Genomic DNA, 26,192 nt, shown 5'->3' with positions numbered 1-26,192 from the left:
CACCCCTACACACACACCCACACACGCACACACGAGCTCATACGCGTGGGTGCAAAAGAGAGAAATGGCAGGAAAATTGCAAGCAAATTTTTTCTCCCCTTGCTTTCCCTTTTTCTATGACTGCTCATGCTAGTTTTCCTGCGCTTTTCCTTGTTTTCCAAGTGGTTCGATCAAAATTGCAGTTTGTTAATTAATAATATTAAATTAAGCTACTAAAAATGTTTGAGCAGAGCGTGGGAAGTAAACTTATTACTAAAATGGCGTTTATATTTCCTAGTAATTCTAGCAATGACTCATTCTTCTTTTTCTTATAAGTTTTATATTAATGGATAGCTCGTAAACTATATATTTATTTATGGAATGTTATACAGCATAAATAGTTTTTCACAAGCGTGGAAAACAACGCAAGAAGTGTTAAAAAAAGTGCGTCACTCCTGGCCAAACGAAAATATTGACAGAAACACGGGACTTAAGCGAAGATTAACTGCAGTCGATGTGTGTGCATTTTCCGAATTTTCCGTATGCCCGGCACGTATTTGAATTATGTGTGCTGGTGAGTCCTGGAAACCCACGCACGCCACTCTCAGGCGGGTAAAAATAAATAAATTAATGTATAAACTCCGAAACTCGGAATAATATTTCCGCTTCACGGAAGAGTCTCCTCCTTTTGCACTGGCGCACAAATTAGTCACGGCCACGCCCACTAATCACGGCGCCAAGGCGGAAAATTGCCAGCCGATTAAATTGGCAATCAAGTGAAAAGACATCAGCAGCCGTTGTCGGGGTAGAATGAGTTTCATGCCTCTCATCTTTGCTGTGAGTAAAATGGCATAATTACATGTAACTAGCCGAAGAAGTTTACATTTATGAGCGACTGGCGGCTCTTACCTGTTACCTGGGGGATCTGGCCAACTTTGGGGCGCGCTAACGGGGACTTTTCCGGCGGCGGAAGAGCAGGAACTAAGCCATCATCCAAGCGGTGCTATTTATGTCGCCATCAGCGTGGCGGAAAACGGAGACGCAGGGAAAACAGCAATGGAAATGCGGGGAGTTTTGGCGGCGTTGACACAGTTTCCCTTTTCGCCCAGCTGCGTCTGATGCTTTTCCCCTTGCTTACGCCATTTTCCGCTCCTCTTGTTTGTATGTGTGTGTGTGTGTGAAAAATTCACACAAAAAGGGTCTAGCAAATTATGAATGAAAGATGGCGGTAAAGTTCGCTAAATGGCTGCTGGAAGTACAGAAGGGATATACAAAACACACAAGAAAAGCGTTGTAGATTTGTGTATAATAAATGGCAAGTATTTACCATAGGAAATCTAAAAGCAATATGACTTTATCATTCATTAAAGATAAGATATAACTTAACTCTCCAAAAAATTGCGAAATAGTAGTAGTATAGTAGATTTTAAATGGATTCTTCATGAGAAAAGTTTGGATACATTTTATTTGAGTTTCATTGGCTGAGCAGAACCGAATCCAATTAAAATTTTTGCAGCAGCAAAGCAGAGTTGAGAATAACCTCTGTGCACTTTCACCGTATTTGCTTACCGCCTGCGAGCTGTTGAAAGAACTCTCTGATTGCAATTGACCTCGAGACTCCTTTTGCCACCCACTCGCTTATCCCTCATCTCCTCGCCGATGGACAGCTGCGGACAAACGGGCAGCTAGACACCAGCTGGGAATATTTTAATTACCATTTAGGCAAACGTCGAAAAAAGCTAAAATCCAAAGAAGAACATTAAAAGCCAAGCGCAGACGTCTCTGCCGCGCCCTCTGACCCTGCCACGCCCCCTTGCCCTACGCCCCTGACGAGACCGCTTTGAACTTCTGGCTCAACTTTCTGGCCGACTGTCAAATGGGAGCGAGTGGAGGAAACAGCAGCAGCCGAATGCGGCAAATGTTGTTCGGAATATTAATTCCAGTTTGGGCCGCATTTAAGAAGCTTAATGAACTCGAATGCTGGAATTAAAGCCAAATCTACACAGAGAAATATAAAGCAAATCGAGGGAAATTCATTTCTGATGATGAGATTTATGGAAGGTAAAATATTCATCTGCTTGGGGATCTTCGAATGAGTTTCTTTCAGTGCACTAAGCAATGTGTTTCATTCTACCCATCGATGTGGCAGGGAAAGGTGGCAAATGGACGAAGAACAAAAAACTTTTAATGCCGCATCGTTCTATCCCTCGGTCCCTTGATATTTGTTTATTCTTTGAACTTCTCCAATTAAAAGTAAATATTGTGAGTAGTTTATCTCGATTTCATTCAGAGCCGAGCAGTTTGCATAGTTGGCTGTTTTTCCAGGACTCTCCCCCTTTTTCCCCATTAGCAAGCCAACTTTGCCTGCATTTCGCACGCAATCTAAGACTGCGGCTTCACTCCATTTTCACTCCAGAGCCTTTGCTTTGTATCCGCATCTGTAGCTGTATGTGTATCTAGATCTGATTTCCACTCGAATCCAACTCAACTTTGGGCCACAAACTTTTCTTTTCACGTAATTTAATGCCTCTTAAAGCGGCAAGGCAGCATGAGCCACTTTTCGTCCTTCGGAGCGACATCTAAAGTGGTAGTAAAAATGCCTAAAATGCGGTCAGTACTTCTATTTCGTAACTATATTGAGTTTTCAGTTACTTTTTCAAAAATCGCACTCTAAACTGACGTTTTAATTCCGAATCAGATGAATTTAATTTAGGTTCTTACCAAATGTATGATGATGCATGTTTACAAATACAAAACATTATACTTAAAAGCCTTCCGCACTTGAAAGCTTTTATTTAATTCGATTTTATTTACCTTTCAGAGCAAACATCGATTTATCCACACAAAACTGAAGCACACATCCGGCTAATTAGTTTATCTCCAGATTGCGAAGTTCGCACAAGTTGGAGCGAGGAGAAAGTGAAAGTTTCCTTCTATTCCCGCACTCAGATACCCAAACTAACCGACAGATACTCGAAATCACGTTGCAGCTTACAAAAACATTGAATAATTTTATTTACGTTTCAACTTTGTAGTCACAAAATCATATGAGTAACTGCCACAAAGAAAAAGTAGGTGGGGCAGAATGTAAGGTGCAAGGCATAAAAATTGTGCTAAAACTTTATGTGCGTATCCCCGAGAAGATTTCAGTCAGTCATCTGGCCAAGTCAAGTTTACTTTATGCTGGAAATAAAAATACAGAGAATTAAATAATAAAAAAGCAAATTAATGTGGGGCTAACGAGGGGCTAGGAGAATGCGTAGGAATATATTATGCAGTCCCAGGAAAGGAATAAAAATCGAATTATGTTCAAGATACTTTAAAAGTGCTTTATTAGGCTACCTGCTGATTTTAAATTGTACTGATGCGTTATTTAGAAATTTGTCTCTTCTGTAAAAACAAAATTGTATCTAAGCTCTTTTCTAACTTTAATTAAGCGAAGCCAATAGTAAGAGCCAAGTATATTTATTTCATAACAACTTTAAATACTAGTACTTTAATCTTTTCCTGCAACTACTTGGAACCCTTTTCCATGTGCCCTTAAAGTGCTGGACAGCCGAAAGTGGACCCTCCTACTTGACTGCAACGGCCTTGGTGGGCTCCATTCCCATCCATTCCCATCCATCGCAGCCCCCCGACTTGGCCCCAGTTTTCCATCGTTTTGTCTCCGCTCCATTGTTCAGTGGCCACCAGCTCGTTTGGCCTTTGCCACGGCAGCAACTCATTAAAAATTCCATTTTCATTTCGCCCATCATCCATTTTGATTTCATAGTCGAGTGGATGGCGCTGGGCGGTTGAGCTGCAGTTGGATTCTGGCCGGATTGGTTGGAATTGGATGAGATGGGGCCGACTGCCAACGACTGCGGGTCGCACAATTTCAAAGTGTTTACTTTCTTGCACATTGATTTCGATGGGACTTTCACTTTGGCTTTCTCCCTTTTGCATTTTAACGCTGGCAATTTGATATTTTATTTAAATAACCGCCGCCGCAGTCGAATTTCTCAGAGAATATTTAACGCCGCCGTAATTAAAAAATAAATATAAGAATTATCCAATTTTTCCAGCATCAGCTTAAATTTGTTGTCGGCAGCCATGAGTGAATCCATATTGGAAATTGGAGGGGAAAACGCTTGCTGCAGTTAATTATTTGCCCTGCCAGTTTGGCGAACGTGACGTATACGTAATTTTTATCCCGCCTGGTTTACTGATGAATTGTTTGCCCAGCACTCAATCAATATATGTATGTACACTTATATGTTCATATGTAAATATGCATATATAATAATACGAGTCCGTGTGCCGGCCCTTTGCGTGCGCTTTAATTTATTGGTGCATTAATTTTTAAGGTTCACAGCCGAAATGATACTGGGAGTCAATTGGAGTTTCCATCTGCGGGGTAAATAAGCTTGATTTCGGTTTAAAAGCTGTATACATTCCAATTATCATTGCCAATAATTCAGGCGCTGCACCAGCAAATGTACAATTAGTATCTTTGCTGCATACACGAACCTAATTGATGGTGTCAATTACTAAACCGTTTAAATGTGTGTTATGCAAGTTATAACAAAATGAAACGAAATTCATTCAGCAGAATAACAAATTGAATTCGGATCATACATTCAATTCCAAATGCACACTTAGTGACGAAAAAATTCCGTAGACTTTAAAGTCATTCAAACGGACAAACACGAAACATTTGATTGAAATTCATACATCATTTGGCAATTTTCATCTCAAGATGGACAAGATAATGATTTGCATCATTGGGTCGGGAAACTGGGCAACGACCATAGCCCGCAATGTGGGCAGGAACGTGCTGAACTCGCAGACACTGGACGAAAAGGTGACCATGTACGTTTATGAGGAGATTGTTGAAGGTCGCAAGCTCACGGAAATCATCAACACCACCCACGTAAATTCCAAGTACATGCCGAACTTTGAACTGCCGCCAAATATTGTGGGTGCCTTTGACTGACTGACGATGTGTCCAATTTTCTAATATTCCGATCCTACACTTGACAGGTGGCCGTGGATGATATTGTGACCACGGCTCGAGATGCGGACATTATAATATTCGCCATTCCGCCGACTTTCGTGAGTAGCTGTTGCAAGACGCTGCTCGGAAAGGTCAAGCCCACGGCCCACGCCGTTTCCCTGATCAAAGGATTCGAGCGCGGCGACGATGGCCAGTTCGTCCTGATTTCCCAGATTATAATGCGGCAGCTAAAGGTCATAACACAAACTAAACTATACTACTGCATACTTATATAGCTTATTCTATTGTACAATAATTTCCTCTTACTCCAAAGTAGATTCCCTGCTCCGTCCTGGTGGGCTGTAACTTGGCCCATGAGCTGGCCCACGACCACTTCGCCGAGGGCACAGTTGGCTGTCGGGATCAGAAGTATTACAGGGTGCTCCACGACATATTCAAGTCGCCCACTTTCCGCGTGGTGGTCACCGAGGATGCCGACTGTGTGGAGATCTGTTCCACTCTAAGGGTTAGTTCCGCCTCACGATATTTGCATTTGGGGAACCTTGTTTCTTCTTCAAATCACAGAATATCATTGCCTTTGCGGCTGGCTGTTCCGACGGGATGGAGCTGAATGAGAACACCAAGGGAGGCATCATCAGGAGAGGATTTCTGGAGATGCTCCAGTTTGTGGATGTGTTCTATCCCGGCTGCCGCATGGGAACCTTTTTCGAGTCCTGCGGAATATCTGATTTGGTTACTAGTTGTTATGGTATACCAAAAACGTACCTAAATCTATATAGTTTTAAGTTTATATATTCCACAGCAAACCGCAATCGCAAGTTGGCCGAAGCTTTTGTGAAGACGGGCAAACCCTTGAGCGAACTGGAGCACATTCTCATACCAGGACACGAGCCACTGGGTCCGGTGACAGCGGAGCTGGTGCATCATATGCTCAAGAAGAAGGGCTTGGAGGACAAGTAGGTATAATGTAGATACGTAGTTTGTGATCTAAGGCCTCTCCCCTCCCCAGATTCCCCCTCTTTACAACTGTGTACAGGATCTGCACTGGAGACTATCCACTGCAGCGTTTGGTCGAAACTCTGATCAAGGCACGCGAGGATATGTAAGGATCTGCAGAAATATCTTACTGATCCGGTAGTAATTACAACTCTCCCTGCAGATTTCACCCACTCCATACTTTCCAATTGTGAAGCGGACTCGTCGTTTAAGGTGTAATAAGTTTTAAATAGAAACATATAAGCATACAGCACTGAAAAACGTATTCTTACTGTTTAGCAGGCTAAATGGAGCACATGGGAATGGGTTTTGTCTGGGATATACACTACGCATATACACGATTTGCTCAAACAAAGCCCCTCAACATTTGTATTGTGCGTCTTTTCTTGCTGCAGTTCAAGTGCTCCTTTGCGCGGAGAGTGCACTCCATTGAATGCACCAACGCTCGCAGCACAAGGAAAAACAACGGAAATCACTTCAGTCGGGGATCCGGATCCGGATGAATGGAAAAGAAAGCCGCCCGCTTTTCCATCTCATTGTTTTCCATGGCTCAACTATAAATTTATGTGTGTTTCTCGGTGTCCGGTAGTTATTTTTTTATTTTTCTCCTTTCACCATTGTTTGGCGGCTGAAGTGCTTTCCAATCGGAATTGAGGAAATGGGAGCAACCACTCGAGGACTAGTCGAGATCTAGAGATCCAGGAGTTCATTGAACCATACATCAAATGGAGCACATGTGTCAAGCCGACAGATTCGGTCAGTAAGCCAGTACTGCCAGAACCGATAAGATCTATGCTTGTTCAACGCAACTTTTATTTTATTAAAATGGAGACCAACTTTCGAATAAATCTAAAAAAGAATGCGCACTTCATCTACTTGCTAGCTGTGGCACCACTTATTTTACTTGTGCCATGGATACTACTAAAGAAACCAGAGGATGTAGCGCATTGTGAGGAAAAAACCAGATTCTGGCACTTGGGAAAGCATGCGTACAACTTTATATTCAAAAACAATACGCCCCATGTGCCGCCGAAAGCCAACTTGATGAAAATAATCTGGGACTTCATGAAGAGAGTTTACAAAGCTTAGATTCATCAACACCCATACCCATCGATGTCATGAAGAGTATCTCGAACTACGTGCCTCTTGCCGGACTCAAATTAGGACAAGTTAATCTTTTCGTTCATAAGTCAATTTTAAAATTTATATTTAATAAATGATGCATGCAATTCATTTAGTTTTCGGCTTTGCGACTTGTCGTGCGTTTTGTTTTTTTCAGGCATAATTAAATCAAAGCAGCAAAGGCGGTAATCAGTTGGCAGGGAGGGGGGTGCGGTGGTGTGATTGCATCCGGATTTTGTAAACGGATTAGTTTAAATGTCGAAATTGTCCAATTCGATTACATTAGCGGACAACATTTAATCCGCGCCGAATGACAATTATTGTTTATGATTGCATTGCGTGGATGTGTTCTTTGTGCATTGCTCGCGTGAAACAATATGTAAATTATTTATTATTATTTAAAATGATTGAGGCAGCCGGGTTAGAGAAAAAGAAGCAGAAGAAAAAATGCGCACAATATATCAAAAGATTATATCCATGAAATCATTTTCTTCATTATGCATGCATTTATGATTACGTTTCAGGAGGACCAAAAAATTTATGCAAGCCACATTACGCACATCCAGTCCAATGGCTTTTCAATTTATTTGGAATTAAATTTTTTTTGTGTAAAGCACGGCAAATGTTTTCCATTTCAATTGCTTTATTAGTTCATTTCAGATTTGCAGTTTACGCAAGCATACAGCAAATATTCAGCTTACGTGCTGCCTGCGTACAGGTGCAAAATGCCGGCTAAAAATCAAAATGAAAATGAAAATGGAAATCCCCGAAACGAAATCAAACTGTCCGGCTCGTTCTGACTACGGTTAAACAAATATGCCTGGGGTCCCGGCCAAACAGGACAAAAAGCTATCGAAATTTGCATACTCCTATCAGCTGGGGAGCAGGAGTGTCCAGAGTCCAGCCCCATCGCCCCATCCTTGTTGCACTTTCCAGTGGGTGGTGGGCGGTCTGAGGTGGCGCTGGTTTGGCGTTCGCCTTTGCCGATAATTACACGGTAAATTTGGCAAAATGTGACGTCAAATAGCAAACAAGACGCCACTGAAGACCCAAACAAGTTGCACGTATCTGTGGGCAATGTATCTGTGTATCTGCGCCTGCCTATACCAAAACACCCATACGTTTGGCGGCGGAAACACAGATACGACGCACACAGATACACCATTACACAGTGGCAGTGGCGCAAGCACTTCAAAAAATAAATAACAATTTGGTACGTTACACACGTCTCGGCTTATGCAAACGTATCTGCAACTTGTTCCTCGCTCTATCTCTTTCCGCCCGCGTCTGTCCGTCTCTTTCGACGAAAGAATGCTTCATTTCAGGACCCCGCCCGCTTGGCAAATAGAATACACACAGGACATGCAGCACGGCTGACGAGAGAGGCTCTCGGAATGGTGTTGTTTGTTGATTCGGTTATTGCTGCTGCCTGTTGTTTGCCCTCAAATTGAACAAATAGCTAAAACAATCCCCGCCAGAACAGATATCACTGGAATGGCTCGGGAAGACCAGAAATAGAGTCCTAGAACTACGTGTTTCATTCACACGCAGTTACCAAATGCATCGAAGCATCGACATTGAGTATAATTTTTAAATGATTTTTAAAATTTCGATAGCATTTAGATCTCTAAACGCTTAAAGCAAAATCGAGCACAACACACCTTGCATTGACTGTCACTCCCTTTTTCTGCCTAAATCATAAAACCAAATAAGAACTCGGCCTAAATAATATGCCCGCTCAATTGGTGAAAATTAGCAGTTAAGCAAATTTGTTGCAGAAATCGAAGGAAAGTCGCACTGACTGATTTGCTGGCATGGATAAGTTGTCGATCGAACAGAAGATTTTCATCCGTCGCTCGGACGGCAGAGTCCACTTGGCGGAGATTATCAAGCTGGAGGGCGGTGACTCCAACCTGATTACGGTGGAGTGGCCCGAAGGACATACGGTGCGTGGTAAGGAACTGCCCCTGGAGCTGGTGGTCCTGATGAATCCTCATATCTTCGACCCGCCCCGCTGCAGTGGCAATGCGCCGTTAGGCAATCAAACTGCCTCCATATCGCCACGTTCAATGAAACAACGCATAGTGGCTGGGGGCTTATTACCTGGACTGGCCACAGCCGCGCCCCGCCAGCAGACGAAGGCGCCAGCTCGAGAGGACGAGGTGGTGCACCAGGCTGAAAGAATGCGACAAGAACGGGAACGGAGGCGTCAGGCACAAGCCAGGTCTCGTCAAGATCGGGAGCAGGGAAAGAGCGAAGATCCGGGAAATCCCAACTGGGAGATAGACAGAATGATACGAGTGCAGCGCGAGCAAATGGAGAGTCAGCCGGTGAGAAGTGGTACCACGAACGAACGAGTCAATTCCAACCAAATCATGGTTTGTGTGAGGAAGAGACCACTGAGGCGCAAGGAGCTGGCTGATCGGGAACAGGATGTGGTCAGCATTCCGTCCAAGCACACATTGGTGGTCCACGAGCCCCGCAAGCATGTGAACCTGGTCAAGTTTCTGGAAAATCACAGCTTCCGTTTCGATTACGTCTTCAACGAGGATTGCTCAAACGCCACGGTCTACGAATATACGGCCCGACCCTTGATAAAACACATTTTTGATGGCGGAATGGCCACGTGTTTCGCCTACGGACAAACCGGAAGCGGTAAGACCCACACGATGGGTGGTCAGTTCCCCGAACGGCATCAGAGCTCAATGGATGGCATCTATGGAATGGCCGCTATGGACGTGTTCGCCACTCTGAAGACGGTTCCCTATAACAAGCTTAATCTGAAAGTATCCTGCAGTTTCTTCGAGATCTACGGCTCCCGGGTGTTCGATCTCCTGATGCCTGGCAAACCACTATTGCGCGTCTTGGAGGACAGCAACCAGCAGGTGAACGTGGTGGGCCTCACCCAGAATGCTGTACAGAACACCGACGATGTTCTGGCCCTACTCGAATTGGGCAATAGTGTCCGAACCTCGGGTCACACCTCTGCCAATTCCAAGTCCTCCCGATCGCATGCGGTGTTCCAAATCGTGCTGATTTCCGCGACGGATGAGAAGCTACACGGGAAATTCTCGCTCATAGATCTGGCCGGGAATGAAAGAGGAGCGGACAACAGCTCGGCGGATCGGGTGACGCGCCTGGAAGGATCCGAGATCAACAAATCGCTGCTGGTCCTCAAGGAATGCATTCGCGCTCTGGGCCGCCAGTCGAGTCACTTGCCATTCCGTGGCTCCAAGCTGACCCAAGTTCTCCGCGACTCCTTCATCGGAGGTAAGAAGGTGAAAACCTGCATGATAGCCATGATCTCGCCATGCCTGCATTCGGTGGAGCATACATTGAACACCTTGCGTTATGCGGATCGGGTGAAGGAACTAAGTGTGGACTCTATCTTTTCTAAACGGAAGCAGGATGCCAACCTTGGAAGCACTTCCATGTCAGATATTGTCAGCCAGTCACCCACCCAGCAACTCTTTCCATCTGCCTCCTCCACATCGCTGCCAGGTGGTGGAAACCAAGCGCAGCAACCCACCAACACCACGAACGACTTGAACAGATCCCAGAATCGAAAACCTAAGCCCACTTATGCCACATCCGGTCAGCAGCTGGTCCAGACGAAGGGACGCTCTCCACAGGAGGTTTCCATGGAGCTGGCGAAGTCCCTGGCACAATTCCGAGGGCGCAACTTTCCCTAAAACTCAGAAGTCATACGCCTAATCGATTTCTACAGCAAGTTATTCAAATTAAACAGATTGTCAAAATTATTTGTTTACTTAATAAATGTAGACGAATGAAATGGGGTTTGATATACATTATGTATTGGAGTGCATTTCTTATTCTAGAAATCTGATAAGGGTATATTTCGTTTTTGATGGACATAATGAACTTAAGGTATTTATATTAACTCAATACACTTATCACCACCCTGAAGAGTAAGTAAAACGCGCCAAATTGTGTATTTCCAGTCCTCAAAATGTATATTCGCCTAATAAATTAAGTGAAACCTAGCAACGCAGCTCTATTGTAAGAAGACTTCATTTGAATTTGGCCCAGAGAACTCGCTGACGATTGAGGACGCACTTGTGTAATTCGGCGTCTTAAAGTTGTCACCAGCTCCTTTCCATTCTGGCCCAGTTCATTTGTGTGCCAACCTGCCCTGCTTCCCTGGCTTATGTCCTGGCCCACTTTCGTGTCCTTCAACCAGCACACGTAGCAGTGGGCTCAGTGTGCGACTACATTTTCCCAGGCTGAACCCAAACTAAGCGCAAATATTTTCCGCATAGTTGCGCATTAGGCCAAAAACTTACTGGCTCCCTACACTTTTTCTGTGGCTTTTTTCGTGCTTTACGGCGGAAGTGGGAAGTGGAGAAGTGGCTCCTTTGACAGCTGTCAATATACAATATTGGGGATTATGATGGTGCCAAGACACGTCTTACGACAAAGCTTTGTGTCAATATATTAAATTATGGCTTAGGGCGGCTTTGCCTAACGCCCCGCCTCTCCCGCCCACTCGCTTAACTTTTTGGCATTTTCGCGCAAATCCGCACATAAATGCTCGGGAAACGAATGAATATGGATGAAGCAGCAAATTTTGTTATTCCTGCGCATTTGACACTAATTGAAATCGCAGAAAAATGCTCCTAAAAAGCTGTCACTCGCATTTTGGGATCTGCATAATGCAAAAGGCAATTATTTAAATTACGTTGGCTTTTCTAGGCCCCTTCATTCCCATTCTGGTATACCTTATGTAGATGATTCTCCGTTGGTTAGCCTTGTATTTTCGTTTAATATTGTAAAATGAAATAAAAATGTGAAATCGTCGTATGTACATAAGTGTAGTTAAAGCTTTTTATTCCTCTGCTGGAAACACACCTTCGACTTCCATCTCAGCCTGTCAAGCATTTAATGTTTGCAATTTAATTTCAAGTCCCTGCTGTCTCTCGCATCGTTAATCAAAAGCGTCTTTAATCTTATGTCAAGTTATGTAAATAAACAATTACGAGCGTTTATGTATGCACACTCACACATGCGTGCGCGCACACACACACAGGAGTACAAATTTTGCGGCTTAAAGTTAATTCATTTCGCAAGTGTTTACCTAACCTGGCATTAAAACGGCTATAGAAACGTCGCCCACGGGATGATGGGGTGCCGGAACTCCCACCTCGCCGCCTTCTAATATGCCATTAGCATAGCTACCTAAATAAGTAAGTAAATTCGATGAGCACACAGATACTCACCGACACACACACGTGCTCAAGACGGGTAAACAAAACCGGAAGGAAGTGCGTGTAGATTCAGCGGAGTGCAAACATTTCAATTTGGGGAAACTGATAAGTCCTATAAATGTAAACTTGGCGTCGGCTTCTATACAAATTTCCAAAATCTCCGCCCCCATAAAGTGGCGAACTGGAGGGAATAACTCAAACACATCTACTGATTGAAGGCTTAAAGCATTTTGGCAGAGTTGCTCCTCCGCCGAGTATCGATTACTTTTGTCTAATGCACTTTTCCAACTGGAGGGCTGCAACTGAAGCGCCCGCAGCTCCATCGCATTTCTCCTTCTCCTTCACAACTCTCGTAGATGTAACCGAAACTGTTGGCCGGGAAAACTTTGCTCGCGGCATTCGGAAAAGTAAGAAGCACTAATGGCTGCAGCTGTAGGTTATTGGAAAATTGAGAGAAATGTATCCCAAATGGAATCAGGGATAAGAGCCAAACATAAGAGAGCAAGTGTTGATCCATTATCAACGCCGAAACTGTGGGATAATTAAGTCCCGTTTTCGAAATCTTCAAATGCTTCTTGAGCACAGTATATCTGAAGGATATCGTATGTTAACTTAGCCCTCCATTTTTTATAGATTTCTAGATGCCACTAGTTAACTAGTTATGATTTATTCGACACGAAATATAGTTCTCAATTTTCAAGCAATTCGGTTTGGCAGTTGCACAAGCAAATAGACTAGCAGTAAGCTTTGGCACACATGCTACGGACCTGCAAAAAAGCTGGTTGAATGGCAGTTTAAGTCATCTCTCCCCCTTCGGGTGTCCATTCCTCATTTTGCTGAAGTCATGGCAAAATGTTTACAATGATAATTGTCCTGCTCGGTCCTTGTCGTTGTCGTTGTCATTGTCCAGCCAATAAATTCTTGGCAGCTGCATGTTTGTTGAGCTCCGGGCTCAATCCTTTCGCCCCACCGTGTAGTTTGTGCTGTTTTGGCCAGTGGCTATTGGTGGGTGGCTTTGGTCCATGGGTCCTGTCACGGTTTTGTTTCGAGTCCTGTGTCCCTCATGTCGACGCTTCAACCGCTTGGTTTGGCTGGGGGCGAATTATTTATGTCTCGATTTACAATTGCTGGAAAAACAGCTATGCAGCAAATGCGATTCTCATCTGCCAAGTGCTTTCCACTGCGGAAGGGATTAATCGAAAGGGTTTAATTGTTTTGTAACTCAACATTTGCTGGAATTAAGTTCCCATAACTTGGTGGCGCTCCGTTAAAGGCCTCTTACAATAATTGAAATGTCCCCATTTAAGCTCCCTTTCCCAGCCGTACATATATCCCAGCCATATCCTTTAATCCGGGCCAGTCCTCTCTGCCAGTCGAGTCCAGCTGGGGGCGTGGCCTCTTGTCTTAACCCAAATTGTTCGCCATTAAGCCGTCAAGTGCTAAACATGCAAGCGATTCCCAATCCCGCCTCGCCCTTTCTCTCGTTCTGTCTCTTACTTTCTCACCAATTTCCCCCCCTTCGTTTTCCTTCTTTCGCGTGCCAGTGTATGGAAAACGTTGAAGAGAAATGTGCCAAGATAAAAACCAACTTTGCATATTTACTAACCCTGTCAGATGTCGGTGGAAGTCTATTAAAAATGGTGTGAGATCAACACGGAAATGTGCTGCGGACTACTGGGTTATTTTCAATTTCCACAGGATCATTATTTAGCTTTTAGTTGCGCGAGTTCAGGCTCCATCAAACTGAATAAATCTAGATGTCTCTTTTATCATCTTAAAGGTTTTGGTCCTTTAAGCCGAATCAATAGCAGCAAATCGGCTTTACTGACAGTTGGCTTAAATTTGAAAGTATACCATTTGCTTGCTCATAATATATTATTTCTTTTTGGCCAAAAACAAGAGCAGCTAGAACGTAACAAACATAATTTTTGTTGCACTATTATGCCTTGCGAATGCACATGTGTGAGTGAGCGAGTGTGTCTGTGTGTTTTTGTTTGTCACGCTAACCTCAAAATTGCCGCCAACAATTTAACAAGCAGACGTTGTGTGAAAAATATGTCAAACAGAAGGCGAAGGCGGTGACATTTTGTTCGCTTTTTTCTGCATACGAAAATTGCGTTAGCCCACACACAAACACAAACACAAACTCACACTCACACACAGCGAGTGTCCCCACAGACGAGTTACCAACATAAAAAGTGGCGACACACACACACACACAGGCAACAGAGTTTCCCAGCCACGTTTTGAATTATGCATGTCTGCCACACATGACTCGAATTTTCCCACCCCAACCCCAGCGACACTTCTTTCAACGCGAAGAAAAACATACATATTCGCAAAATAAAAATGACAAAAAGAAGCCAACGGCCCGAAACTATTCGTGGCCGCTTTTCCTAGCTTTTCCAGTTAGAGACGATGGTGTGGGAAGGGGAAGGGGGCGGGAAAGCAGCCAAGCAGGAAGGATGTGTTCGGATATTACGGTTCCCCAACCTCATAATGACTGAATTTCGGTGTCTGGCTGCTTGGAAGCACTCCAAACGAACATGTTGCAGGCACAGGCACAGGCACCTTTGATTGCCCCAGAATGTCCAAGGGTAAGTGGATTATGCATCTGAAGTTCCAGCCAAGGGGAGCTCATTTCAAAGTCAATTACCTCTGCGTGTGGAGCAGAGTTTTCCCTGATGGAAAATATCTTCATGGCATAGTTTTTCGGGTTTTCAGTTCAATGGAAAATAATAATTTACCCAAAAATATTGTTCTAGCTTTAATACGTAATCCTAAAGTAAATACTGCTGAAAATACATGTTTTTGCAATTTGCTTTTCATTTCCCCTGCGAACTAGTAGATTTTCTCGGATAGACGTTCAATATTTGTCAGCAAAGCAACTTTAATGTTTGGTTTTAGTTTTATGGCATGCTAGTGAATATCCAAAATAAATCTATGAACATTTTCTTGTAAATTTGCTTCACCAATAGAACACAGTTATTATTGAATTAAAAGTGAGTTGAAAAGGTTATTATAAATAATCTAAGCAAAATAAACAACTGGCCATATAGCGCATTAGGAGAGTGTAGAGAAGGTCCCGAAGGACTTTAATTGAAAACCAATCAATAGAACAAAAATAACTTTTGGCCGTTACATCACGTCCGACTGATTGGGCCAAGTTGCAAATATAATTACTGGTAAAAAGCCAGCAGCGAGAGTGGCGGGAAAGGAGGAAAACGAAGAAAAGGAGGCCGGCACAAAACAGTAATTAAATGGAAAACGCACTCGAAGAGTCAGGCGAGCTGGCAGAGTGAACCAACTTGTGCAAGGCACTTGACTTTGGGCCACAATCGCGTGACTTTGAGCCAGCCCCTCGAAAACCGTTCACAAGCAGAAGCACAAGTACAAGCACAAGTATCGCTCAAGTATGAATTTATTTATACGTAATGCGTATACATGATTTCTTTTTATAATTTTAATTTGTGGCAACCTTGGCCCGCACGACGACGGCCTTGAGTGTGGGATACACACAAAAAGAAGGCAGACTTTGGGCGGGGAATTCGAGTGGACTTTGAGTTTCTTGTTTTCCGTCGAATAATAAATGCCGCTATTGATTTCCTCCAGCAGAAGCCAGCAGCCCGAAATGAAGGCACAAAAATAAACCAGAAAATTAAACTCCGGCCGGAAACGGAAGTTGGCGATGGCGTTGGCGATGGCGGAACTTTATTGACCCGCTTCGGTGCCACAAATTTACTTCCTTTGCGGGGGGCAGTCCGAAGAAAAGTTCTGGGCTCAACTTTACGAGCTTGGCACTTGTTGTTGGCCCCCGAACAACATAATTTGGCCAAACGGCAATCAACGCCCTTCCACACACAGCATATTCATATGTCAGCCGGTCCAGGGAAAGCGGAAAAAGCTGAGAAAGAAAGTAGCAAAGTCCTTTCGTTTGTCAAAACCTAATAAAGTGCAAACAGCAGCGGAAAATAATGTGAACACATAAAAATAAGCAAAAAGTTTCCGTCTTCATTTTTGTACATGTATAGATTGGAGTCGGCCCTTAGACATTCCCCGCCGTATCCATTGTTTTATACTGTTTACCCTTTCTGGAAAAGGGAGGAACCACTTGAACTTGGCATTGACAGGGCGTGCTCAGAGTTGGCCAGTGGGGGATTCCTATCTTATCAGCGGAAAGTGGAAAACTTTCCTCTCACCACTCGCATTTTGTTAGACACTTTCGCTGACAGGGCCCAGAAGCGGTGCTAGCTGTTATTCTGTGTTTAATTAGACCAAAACTTTGGCACACAACGAATATTAAGTGCAGGGATTTGGTTTACTTATTGATACTATAGGAACTCATATAAGACACAGGAATTTAATTTAATGCTATCGAATTTGATTGAAAACAACTGGGAGATGGGAAAATAGAACAGAAAGAGTTGTATTGATTTTTACTGCAACTTGGAAAACTTCAAATGCTAAAACATCTTTCAACTTTACGCAATTGGTGTGGATATGCAAACCCAGTCGACCAAATATTTTTACACCGAGAAACTTTTCCATTTTATTCCATTCGCCACTGACGATTTAATTTGCGGCCGCCGCTTTTTCGCCACAATTGCGAAAACAAAAATTTTAGTTGCGAAAAAAGTTGGGGGCAGGGTTTAGCTTAACAGCAACTTATGCAAATGCCTTATGCAGCGGAGGATCTTCCGCCGCCCCATCCCTTTGGGCTCCCTTCTCTTAGCCGGCTGAGGCGAAGTCAAATAGAAGGGAAAAATAAAGCGAACTTTTTGTTAGTTCGGCTTAAGTACCGTGGAAAAGGTTGAAGGGCCAGGGTGTTTTGGGGGTCAGTAGTGCTTGACTGCAGCGAATGCCTTTTGTTTCCCAGGGAAATACCCACAAAATGGCGTTTTGGTTTGCTCAAATAACTCAGTTGGCCGTAGCCGAGAAAGGCGGCAAAATATTTCCCTCATTTGCATTTTACAAGAAGCTTTTCCGGACGCGGCAGTTCCAGCTGGAGGAGGAGGTCAGTGTGAGTAGGAGTTAAATTCGCCAAGATTGCTAACAGTTAACCACACATTCCTTAATCTTTCGTCGGCTGCAATGAATCTTTGCCCCCGGCTCGCTTTTGATTCTTTTCAGCCGAAGTCAGGCCAATTTGTGGCCACTAATTCGGCACTTGAATAGTCACTTGAGAGAGAGAAAAGCTGTGAGAGACCGGGAAAACAGGGGAAACTGTAGAAAGTGGGGAAACTCGGGGGCAAATTGGGGAAGGCGTACTCCATGAGAAGTGTACTTTCGTAGACTTTTAACGATGTCATCGCTGTAGACTTGCGGCATCTCGTGCCCCCTCACCCCACTTATTTCCCATTTTTCGTAATTTTTTTTGCCAGCCCGCATTCCCTTTATCAATTACGCTTTCATTTTTTTAATGATTTCGGCTGCAGTTTTGTTTGGCTTGCTTCGAGTTGAAGTCTCTTAGGGCTGCCTTGATTTCTTCGCTGCTTTCCTTGCTCGACGCTTTTCTTCTGCTGACAAGTGCACATTTTTCTTGGCCCGAACTGCTTACCATATTCCCAGCCTTATGGGGCCAGAAAAAAAGCGCAAACTTCGACAAAAGTTTTAAGGAGTAAATACTTGTCTTTTTTTTCTTATTGAGTAAGTTTGAAGAATGCATTTTTTCTCCCCCGCTTTACTCTCTTTGTTAGCTTTGCAAATTAGTCAGCCGTGAATGCCTCGAGCAAGTTTGGAATTTTTCTATTAATTAGTTGGTAAAAATTATTAATTATCTTCGTTATGGTTCTGTTCATCCCGGTAATTAAACGCATACATCGTATTCGATAGAAATCCCTTCTACATTTCCAAGCTACTATTTAAAAGGTTATTTTTGGCCCCCTCTCTGCTATTTCGGACCTTAAATTCCACTTGCTTTGATGTAGCCTTTCGAGAATCCTAGTCCTTTCCCCCACCTTTATTTTCCTTTCAGCTCGTGTTCTAGATTCTCACAAAGTCCTCATGGACTCTATCGCAATGCGATGATCTGATATGATAAATCCTACCTCAAATATGAAACGAGTTCGGGCAGAAGGACTTTTCACTCGAACACATATGTACAGCGAGTGTGTGTGTGAGTGCTGGTGTTTACCCTTGTGTCTGTGCAACTTGTTGCAAATGCTTATCAATTAATAAAAATCATTGCCTACTTTTCTGCGTTTTGCTTTTCCTGGCCTTCCTCGGGGGAATTTTTCGCCTTGGGATTGCCACACACCCTTTTCGGCTAAGGGTACACACATTTCTACGATCTGCCATAGGATTACTATCTTATTTCTTTGTTCAGCAATTTGCCATAGTTTTATATTAAATTTGTAGTTTAGTTAACCTTAAATGGGGCTAAAATATAATATTCAAAATCTAGGCTATTATCTAAGAATCTTTTACGAAATTCTTTGATAAAAAGAGTATAGTTAGTTTTGTTTGATTTCTATCTACCATTTCCCATTCCTCCCACATTGGGAATCCTTATTTATGGAGAGCATTTGGCGTAATCCACCGTCATTTATACCAATTTGCGGGCAAATAGTTGCCATATGTGAACAGGCTGGTGGGCATTTAGTCAGTAGAGAGGAAAGTTGGACCCGGGGGGCCAGAAGCAGAGCTTAAGCGCCAGTCGGCGGTCTTTGATGCGATGCCGCTTTTGAAGAACAGTTGTCGGTGATTTATGTGGATATGACTGGTGCTCCTTATCGAAAAAGGTAGGAAAATCCCATTCACGCCTCAGTTAAGCCTTTAAAATCAATGCCTTGTGATTGGATGTACTCGTGACATGAAACCCTTTCACTCAATATTCACAAATTTATGCCACACCAAAAAATGAGATTAGATGTGCAGTAATGGAAGTCATTTAAAGTTCAGGGACTACTTTCCTTACTTTCCTGCTGAAAGGGAAATGAAGTAGCGGTGAGAGTACTGAGAGCACTTTCAGCTGCTAATTCACTTGGGGAGGCCGTAAAAAGGGGAAATTGAATAAATTAATAAGGCGCACACAAGAACCGAAGGAGGCCAGCTGTTGCCCAGGAACGAAAAAGGGACGCCGAGGTCCTTGCGAGTGTCCTGCCAAGTCCGAGGATGTAATTAATAAAGTTATTACCAACAGGGCGCAGTACTCCGGCCAACGGAGAACAGCTTACACGCGGACACCATTAACTTGTAATTATGGCCGGTTTCGGCCGCGCAGGGGAAGTCCGGCTTGATTGCCAAACTTATTGGCAACCGTTGCGAAGCTTTTTCGGCAATTGGCAACTGCATCGTCCTCGCAAATAGGCGGACGTTGTGATTGCAATTTGTCCGTTCACTTCGTCCAAATGGGAAATGGTGCGATAACTAGTTCTTAGAAGTGATTTCCCAGCTAAATCTAGAGCGGCTTTCAACCGATTGCATACCTTAAAACAACCCGATTCACTTCTACTTACTTCCAATTAAGCCGTAAAAGAGTAATTCTCTTTAGGATATGCTGTAGCTTAATGAGATATCGTTACCGGGAACACCCCCTACAATGAACACCGACGAACGATCGAATTACAACTGGTCGGTCCAAACGGCCGCTGGCGATTTCGTAACGGAGACAATATTTGAATGTTTTCCCCATTTGGAGCATTGATATGGTGATCTATGTATCTGCATGTGTTTACAAGCGGCTCCTACGCAACGCCATCTGTTGGCTGACAAGCTAATACAGCTTATTGAAAAATGATTGCGTACTTTTGGGCGAAACGGCAATGGAAAAGGACTCCCACACACACACACACACACACATGCGCACTGGGCCAGGGAAACAGAGCTATCTGCTGTAATGATTTATGCTGTCACATTCCATTTATTGCACATAATTCGTGGTAAGCCACTCGCCCATTTCCACCAGCCCCATGGCCATTCATTTATCTTAGCACTTGCTGAATAATCGAATACAATTTTTTAGTGTCGCTTTAATAATATTTATTTACAGTCAGAGCCGAAAGTATAACTTGGCACGTAGTTCACCTAGCGGAGGCAGCCGAAAGTGCTAATGCCGGCAAGGGGCGTGGCAGGTGACTGGAGGCCAAGGCAGACTTGTCGTTAACATATTGTGGCATATTTATTTTCTTTCCTGCCGCCGACATTCACGTTGCCCGTCAAATTCGCCAAGCTGGTCGAGGGAAAAAAAAGAAAAACCAATTGGGAATGGGACATGGTGAATTCTAAATACCCTCACAAACAAGTTGATATTTCAGCACAATCTGGCAATGAAGTAAAAATTAATACAAATTGTTTATATATATTTCCTAGATACAAAATGCTTAATAATATTTTAGCAGCCCTTCTATAAAAGTTATGTTACCTTTGATAGGGTAAGCAAATTCCACGAATGGTCTAAAAGAGTGGCGGGAAAAGGAGAAAAGGAGAGTGGCGGACGAGAAAAAAAGGAAAACAGTCGAAGTAAACGAATTTCTTTCGTACGTGGCTGACATTTCATTGTTTTCGTTGCGGAAGAAAGAACGCAGTTAGAAAGCAGGTGAAAGGGCGGAGAAAGTGGGCTTCGAATGAACGGAACGTTGGGTCGAGAACTCACGCACCATCCTGTTCGGAGCAACCTTCAGATGTCGCCTCTAAACGGCGTCGATGTTGATACATGTACGTCATCTTCATGTGGCCTAAACCTATACCCTTACTTCTACGATTGGTATGAAATTAATCGAAAATATTAAAAAAATGGTTTTTAATTGGTAAAATAAATATTATCGATCGAATCCTAAGTATAGGAAAATAATGTGTCACTACATCCAAAACATTAGCATAGATGATAGTATCATATAAGATAAGATTATTAGTAAGATTAGTAAGATGAACATTACAAGCATGTATTTCTTTATCAGTAAATATAATATAGTAGTACCTATTTCTTCAAATCACTAAATCACTGCAATATGATATGAGCTACATTAGTGTAATTACTCCTTATGTCCAATCCATTATTTATTTAATGCTACCTAAACAGAAGGGAAGCGCAGAACCGTGAAAATATTTACCGCATAGTCCAAAATTCCCATCTTTTCCTTAGGAATGCATGAGTGTGGGTGTGTGTGTGTGGGTGTAAGTGCGGGAGTGTGAGTTTATGCGAGAATTTTATTCGTCGCTATCGCAATGTGGCATGTCAATTTATTTGTCAAAGAGAGAAATAAGGCAGGTAAGAGTGTGAGCGGGATAACGGGGAAGGGAAATGGCAATAGCTGGCGCATAAAAGCAAAAGCCTCACACAGATACGAGGCGGAGAAAGTAGCAAAAGGGAGGAAGAAAACAATGACAGCCTCAAGTTGCTTCCCATTGAGGTACTTCGCATGTGTGGGCGGTCTTACCTATTTACAGTACAGTGCAGCGTCGCTAATGCAAACGGGCATTTATGTACATGTTATAGATCGCACAAACTTAGTAGCTTGCTGCAAAACATGCTAAAATATGTATAGCTGGTTGAAAATGAAACATTTAGAAAGTAATACATAATAGTTACATAATAGAAAGTAACTTAAATATATGAGAAAGGTTCTCAGTAGCTTTTCCTGTGTGGGCGAGTCTGATGGCGACTTTAAGCACTCGGGGCAATGCCTGGCTGTACAGGTAATCGATATTTATAGTTATGGAAATCGCAACAGGACGAGCCAGGAGGAAAGGTGAGAGAATGGGAGCTCGACCATTGGTGGAACATCACGTTTGTCCCGAGATAAGGAATAATATCGTACGTTGCCATGAAGATAGATACATATGTATGTACTCCCCACCTGGCGAAGATTTGCCTTTCGACTTTCCTTTTTCAGTTTTGCAGCCCAGCAGCTTAAAGCCTACACTGATAGCTGAATAAATTGGGAATCGGTATGGAGTTTCCTGAACCCAAATATTTTTGGATACATACGAGTTGGCATGACACAAACACGTTAGACGTTTCTATTAATAGGCCCAGACGAATGTATTTATGCATATGTGAATTCAAGTTATGTTAATGCCCTCGAAGCTAATGAAATTAACACCTGCCTTTATTAAACGGAATAGGCCAAGTGTAATCGCAGCTATTTACATTCAGCAAGGTCCTTGATAAATTAGCAGAAATATTTATTATGCAATCACCTGAAAGCATTGACAAATGAAACATGGGCTACAGTTCCGTGTGGAATTTATGAATTTAAGCCCAATATGTGTGAAAAATGGTTTACATACCTGGATTTCTTTCATTTAAATCACTAATGAAATTGTATCTCTAAGTTGCTATTTGCTTTTCAGTTCATTTAAAGCCAGTTTATATTCATTTAAGATCGAACTATAGAATTGTGTGACTCGTACTTCGATATTTTTGTGTTTTCTACGACCTTTCACTTGAATTTCCCAATCTGTGAATTCTATTGTGTTGAACACTTCAACTAACTTCAGCTCACTTCACTCTACTTTGCCGCTGTCCCTCGCTACTCTGCATTATTGACAGCTTATTAAATTGATTTAATTTGGGACTTGGCAAACATGTCATGCTGCATCGTCATCACCGCCAGCAGCATCACGCACAACTTTTGTCCTGACTAAGGCATCGCCATCCCTCCCACCGCCGATATGGTCCCCATGGATGGATGTGGGACACCGATAGCACCGATACCATTCCCCGCCAGCTCCGCACCCACAGCCACCCACTGTCAAGCGTTGTTGACTTTTTATTGCGTGTCTCAGGCCCCGAACCCCAATCTTACCCCCTCGTATCCACACTTTCTTTATCCAGGGGTGTGAGTGTCCCAAGTTAAGTGCTCATAAAATATTTGTAAATGTTTCAGCTGCCGAGGAGTGGAAAAACTAACCGAGAACATTTTAAAGCATACTTATGAGCCTCGACTGACTCGGGGGCCTGTCAATTTTCCACAATCCTAATGCTGTCAATTAGGGCCTTTTAAATTGTTAAGCAAGCCCCGCCCCGCCCCCCGCCCCCTTGTCTACGCTCAATAATAAACCCATGAGCTGGCGAACCAACTTGGCCACAAAAACCATCAAATTGTTTCCCTTTTTTTGGGTTATGAGTACAGTGTGCTGTTGTGTGAGTGCTCTCATATAACTAATATTTATAACGTATAAAGTCAAGTGAATCAGTGCGGAACTCTGGCTTTTTTGGCGCATCGTTTTTGTTCGCCCAAAGTTCAACAAATTCATTAGCCTGAAAGGGCGACTCATCTTGAACTTTTTGCGGTGGCTTAAAAGTCACATGGAAAAGTAGCATAAAAAGGAAAATGAATTGGAAAAATCGAAAAATGAATGGGAAATGGTACATAAAAACTGGAAAAACCTATACGTAAGCATTAAATAGTATAATTGAGTGCAACCAGACTCTGTTGTAATCTCAAAACCCAAGCAATCGCATTTTTTGGACAGTTTTTATCCCATCTGGCTGTGAACTCCAAAGGCAAAGTCTGGATGCCGAGGTCAAGACAATCGCCTGCCAAGTGCACCTGATTGCCCCTAATAAGCTGCCCATTAGGATGGTCCCGGTGACACAGAAGCCCATCACTACGAGCCTTGAGCCACTGCATCACCTCGCCAGGCATCAGATGGCGATGGGGTTTTTTGGTTTTTCCGAGCCATTCAATCGCCCCGCCAGACAAGCAAATTTCGTTAAAATCCCATCATAAAAACACACGAAGCGCTGCACAAATCCAAAACTGTAAAAATACAACATTTGGGTCACTTTTCTTTTCTTACCAATTTTTCCGCATCTCGTTTTTTTCTGTTTTGTGCGAGTTTTGTTCGGTTCCAGTTTATTTTATGGCAGCTTTCAAAGTTTTTACTCATCGCCGGACAGCTGAAGTTGCTGCTCCTCTTGAGGTGGCAATAAAATAAATGGCAGCACTTTCGGTTTTACACACACACACACAGCGAGCTACCTACCTGTGCAAAAAGGCAATTTGGAAGGGTGGAAACGTGAAAACGTGGAAAAGCGAAGCCTGCAATGGCCATATATCAAAAGGCGAAAGAGTAAAGCACATAAAACCAGCCAAACTAAACGAACGTGAGATGTGCAGAGATCGGACCAACAGGACAGCGGGATTTGCTGGCGGCAAGTTGGTTAGCGGCAAATATTTGTGGTACCTTCAGTTGGCCACTGAGTGGTTTATGACTTCTTGGGCCCGTCCCAAATCAGTGGCTCATGCTGAACCGGAGGACCCCGGCACTAAAATCCCGCCCCTGCACCGCGCAAAATGCCTGATATTTTACTTAAATAGTTTCCACTTGAAGGGTCATGGAAATTCCATGGCGTTAACTACACCGGGAGAAAGCGTCACTTGAGTTTCCAAGCTTATTTAATAATGAGATACAACTCCGTTTTATGCCTATTTAAGATCTGTTGTCCTGAAGATTAAGCCCAGAATCCCATATATTATGACTATTAAATATCTATCACTTTTGACTGCTTTCTTTCTGTGTGGGAATGCTGCTGAGGGTCTCAGGGGAAACGCTTAACGTGAATGCCTCATCTCATTGTTGAAAGTATTGACAACATTGTAGTTGGCAAAAGAGGACGAGAAAGGCATAAACCAGCGCATGAGAGGGTGCGAAAATGTAATTTCTAAAAGGATTACCGAAAGCCTTAAAGCAAATCCTGGCGACAAGGGAACCGAGGGAGCTGGTGACATGAAAAATGAATTGCAAGCCACGACAAAAAAGGCGAGTTTTCATTTTCCCAAACACATGCACACATTCGCACACGTGTAGTCATCGTCTCGCCGGCGTAAAAATATGTGAAAAATGAACGGAAATGCCGCAGCGGCAAAGCGGAAATGAAAAATGCACACAAACACACACACACACACGAATGCGAATAGCCCGGAAAATGGCGGCTACCTCAGCGCTCGAAGAGCCAAAATCAGAAAGCAATGGAAAGCCGAAGAACAAGAGGACTGCGAGTGGAATGGCAAGGTCCCACCAAAACCGAAGGAAAGTCAGCCATTGAGAAAGTCAGACTCGGCGAGTACATTGTAATTAATGATGAGGCATAAAGCGCATAATCGAGATGCTGGGGTCGCTCGCACAGATGGATTTTCCATGTGAATACATAAATAGCACACCGAGGGAAAAACCAGGAAGTGACTTTAAGCTGCCGCCGGTTGAAACCTAACCGTTGTAGGAAAACCAAACCACTTGAGCAGCAACAAACCGCAAGTTCGATCAAGAACATCTTCTACCTAAGTCATTTTCAGGCATTTTCCGCATTCAATTTAATTGAAAATCTATGTTCGCACATAGTTTATGGCTAAACAAAGCCGATTACACTTATTTCACACACCACAAACTTAATGGCAAGGTCAGAGTCCGAGAACGGTAAGCATTCGAGATATTAAATTCCAGCCTTAGTTACATAAAAATTATATTTTTAATTAATTTATTTTCGATATGGAAAATTTAAAATCTATCAAACCAATCGATGTGCTTAAATGGTGAGTCTAGGATTTTAAACAGACCAAATTTCAATCAAAGCTTAACCTAAAATTTGGCATTTGCTAAAATGAAAGTTCAAATTAGGGAGGTCCGACTGTAGGAGAAGGGGAAGGGTTCGCCCACGGACAAAGTGGCCAGGAAACTTGTTGAGAGTGAATCGGAAAACCCCCACACACACACACACAGTGCTAGATACTCGAAAAGCCACTCGGTCAGGTGTTAAAACTAATTTACGACAATTTGGCCAACAAACAACAAAAGTTGCCCCCGGGCAGAGCGCTCTTCGTTCTGAGTGCTCCGCATATTTCACACGATGCATGAAAAGGGTACGCAGAGCATCCTTTAGAGGGTGTAAAAGAGGGTGTTTCCTACCACTCACTCCCCACTCGCCCACT

At 43.2% G+C, this 26,192-nt stretch overlaps 2 protein-coding genes across 2 annotated transcripts; both read left to right on the top strand.

The window, feature by feature from the left end:
* The first annotated feature begins 4,642 nt into the window (after positions 1-4,642).
* On the top strand, positions 4,643-6,222 carry LOC117136826 (glycerol-3-phosphate dehydrogenase [NAD(+)], cytoplasmic). The gene is made up of 7 exons (XM_033297900.1): positions 4,643-4,936; positions 5,002-5,208; positions 5,292-5,480; positions 5,540-5,723; positions 5,778-5,931; positions 5,985-6,077; positions 6,135-6,222. The coding sequence occupies exons 1-7, from the start codon at positions 4,718-4,720 to the stop codon at positions 6,163-6,165; spliced, it is 1,077 nt and encodes a 358-aa protein (XP_033153791.1). The 5' UTR covers positions 4,643-4,717; the 3' UTR covers positions 6,166-6,222.
* Positions 6,223-8,751: 2,529 nt separating this feature from the next.
* LOC117138031 (kinesin-like protein Klp59C) lies at positions 8,752-10,885 on the top strand. Its single transcript, XM_033299839.1, has one exon. It carries the CDS (start codon positions 8,908-8,910, stop codon positions 10,783-10,785), a length of 1,878 nt encoding a protein of 625 aa, XP_033155730.1. The 5' UTR covers positions 8,752-8,907; the 3' UTR covers positions 10,786-10,885.
* The last annotated feature ends 15,307 nt before the right edge of the window (positions 10,886-26,192 follow it).

The sequence above is a fragment of the Drosophila mauritiana genome, chromosome 2R (genome assembly GCF_004382145.1).
Source record: "Drosophila mauritiana strain mau12 chromosome 2R, ASM438214v1, whole genome shotgun sequence".
NCBI lineage: Eukaryota > Metazoa > Arthropoda > Insecta > Diptera > Drosophilidae > Drosophila > Drosophila mauritiana.
The sequence above is the reverse complement of the archived record's forward strand: the minus strand, read 5'-3'. Positions and strand labels throughout refer to the sequence as shown.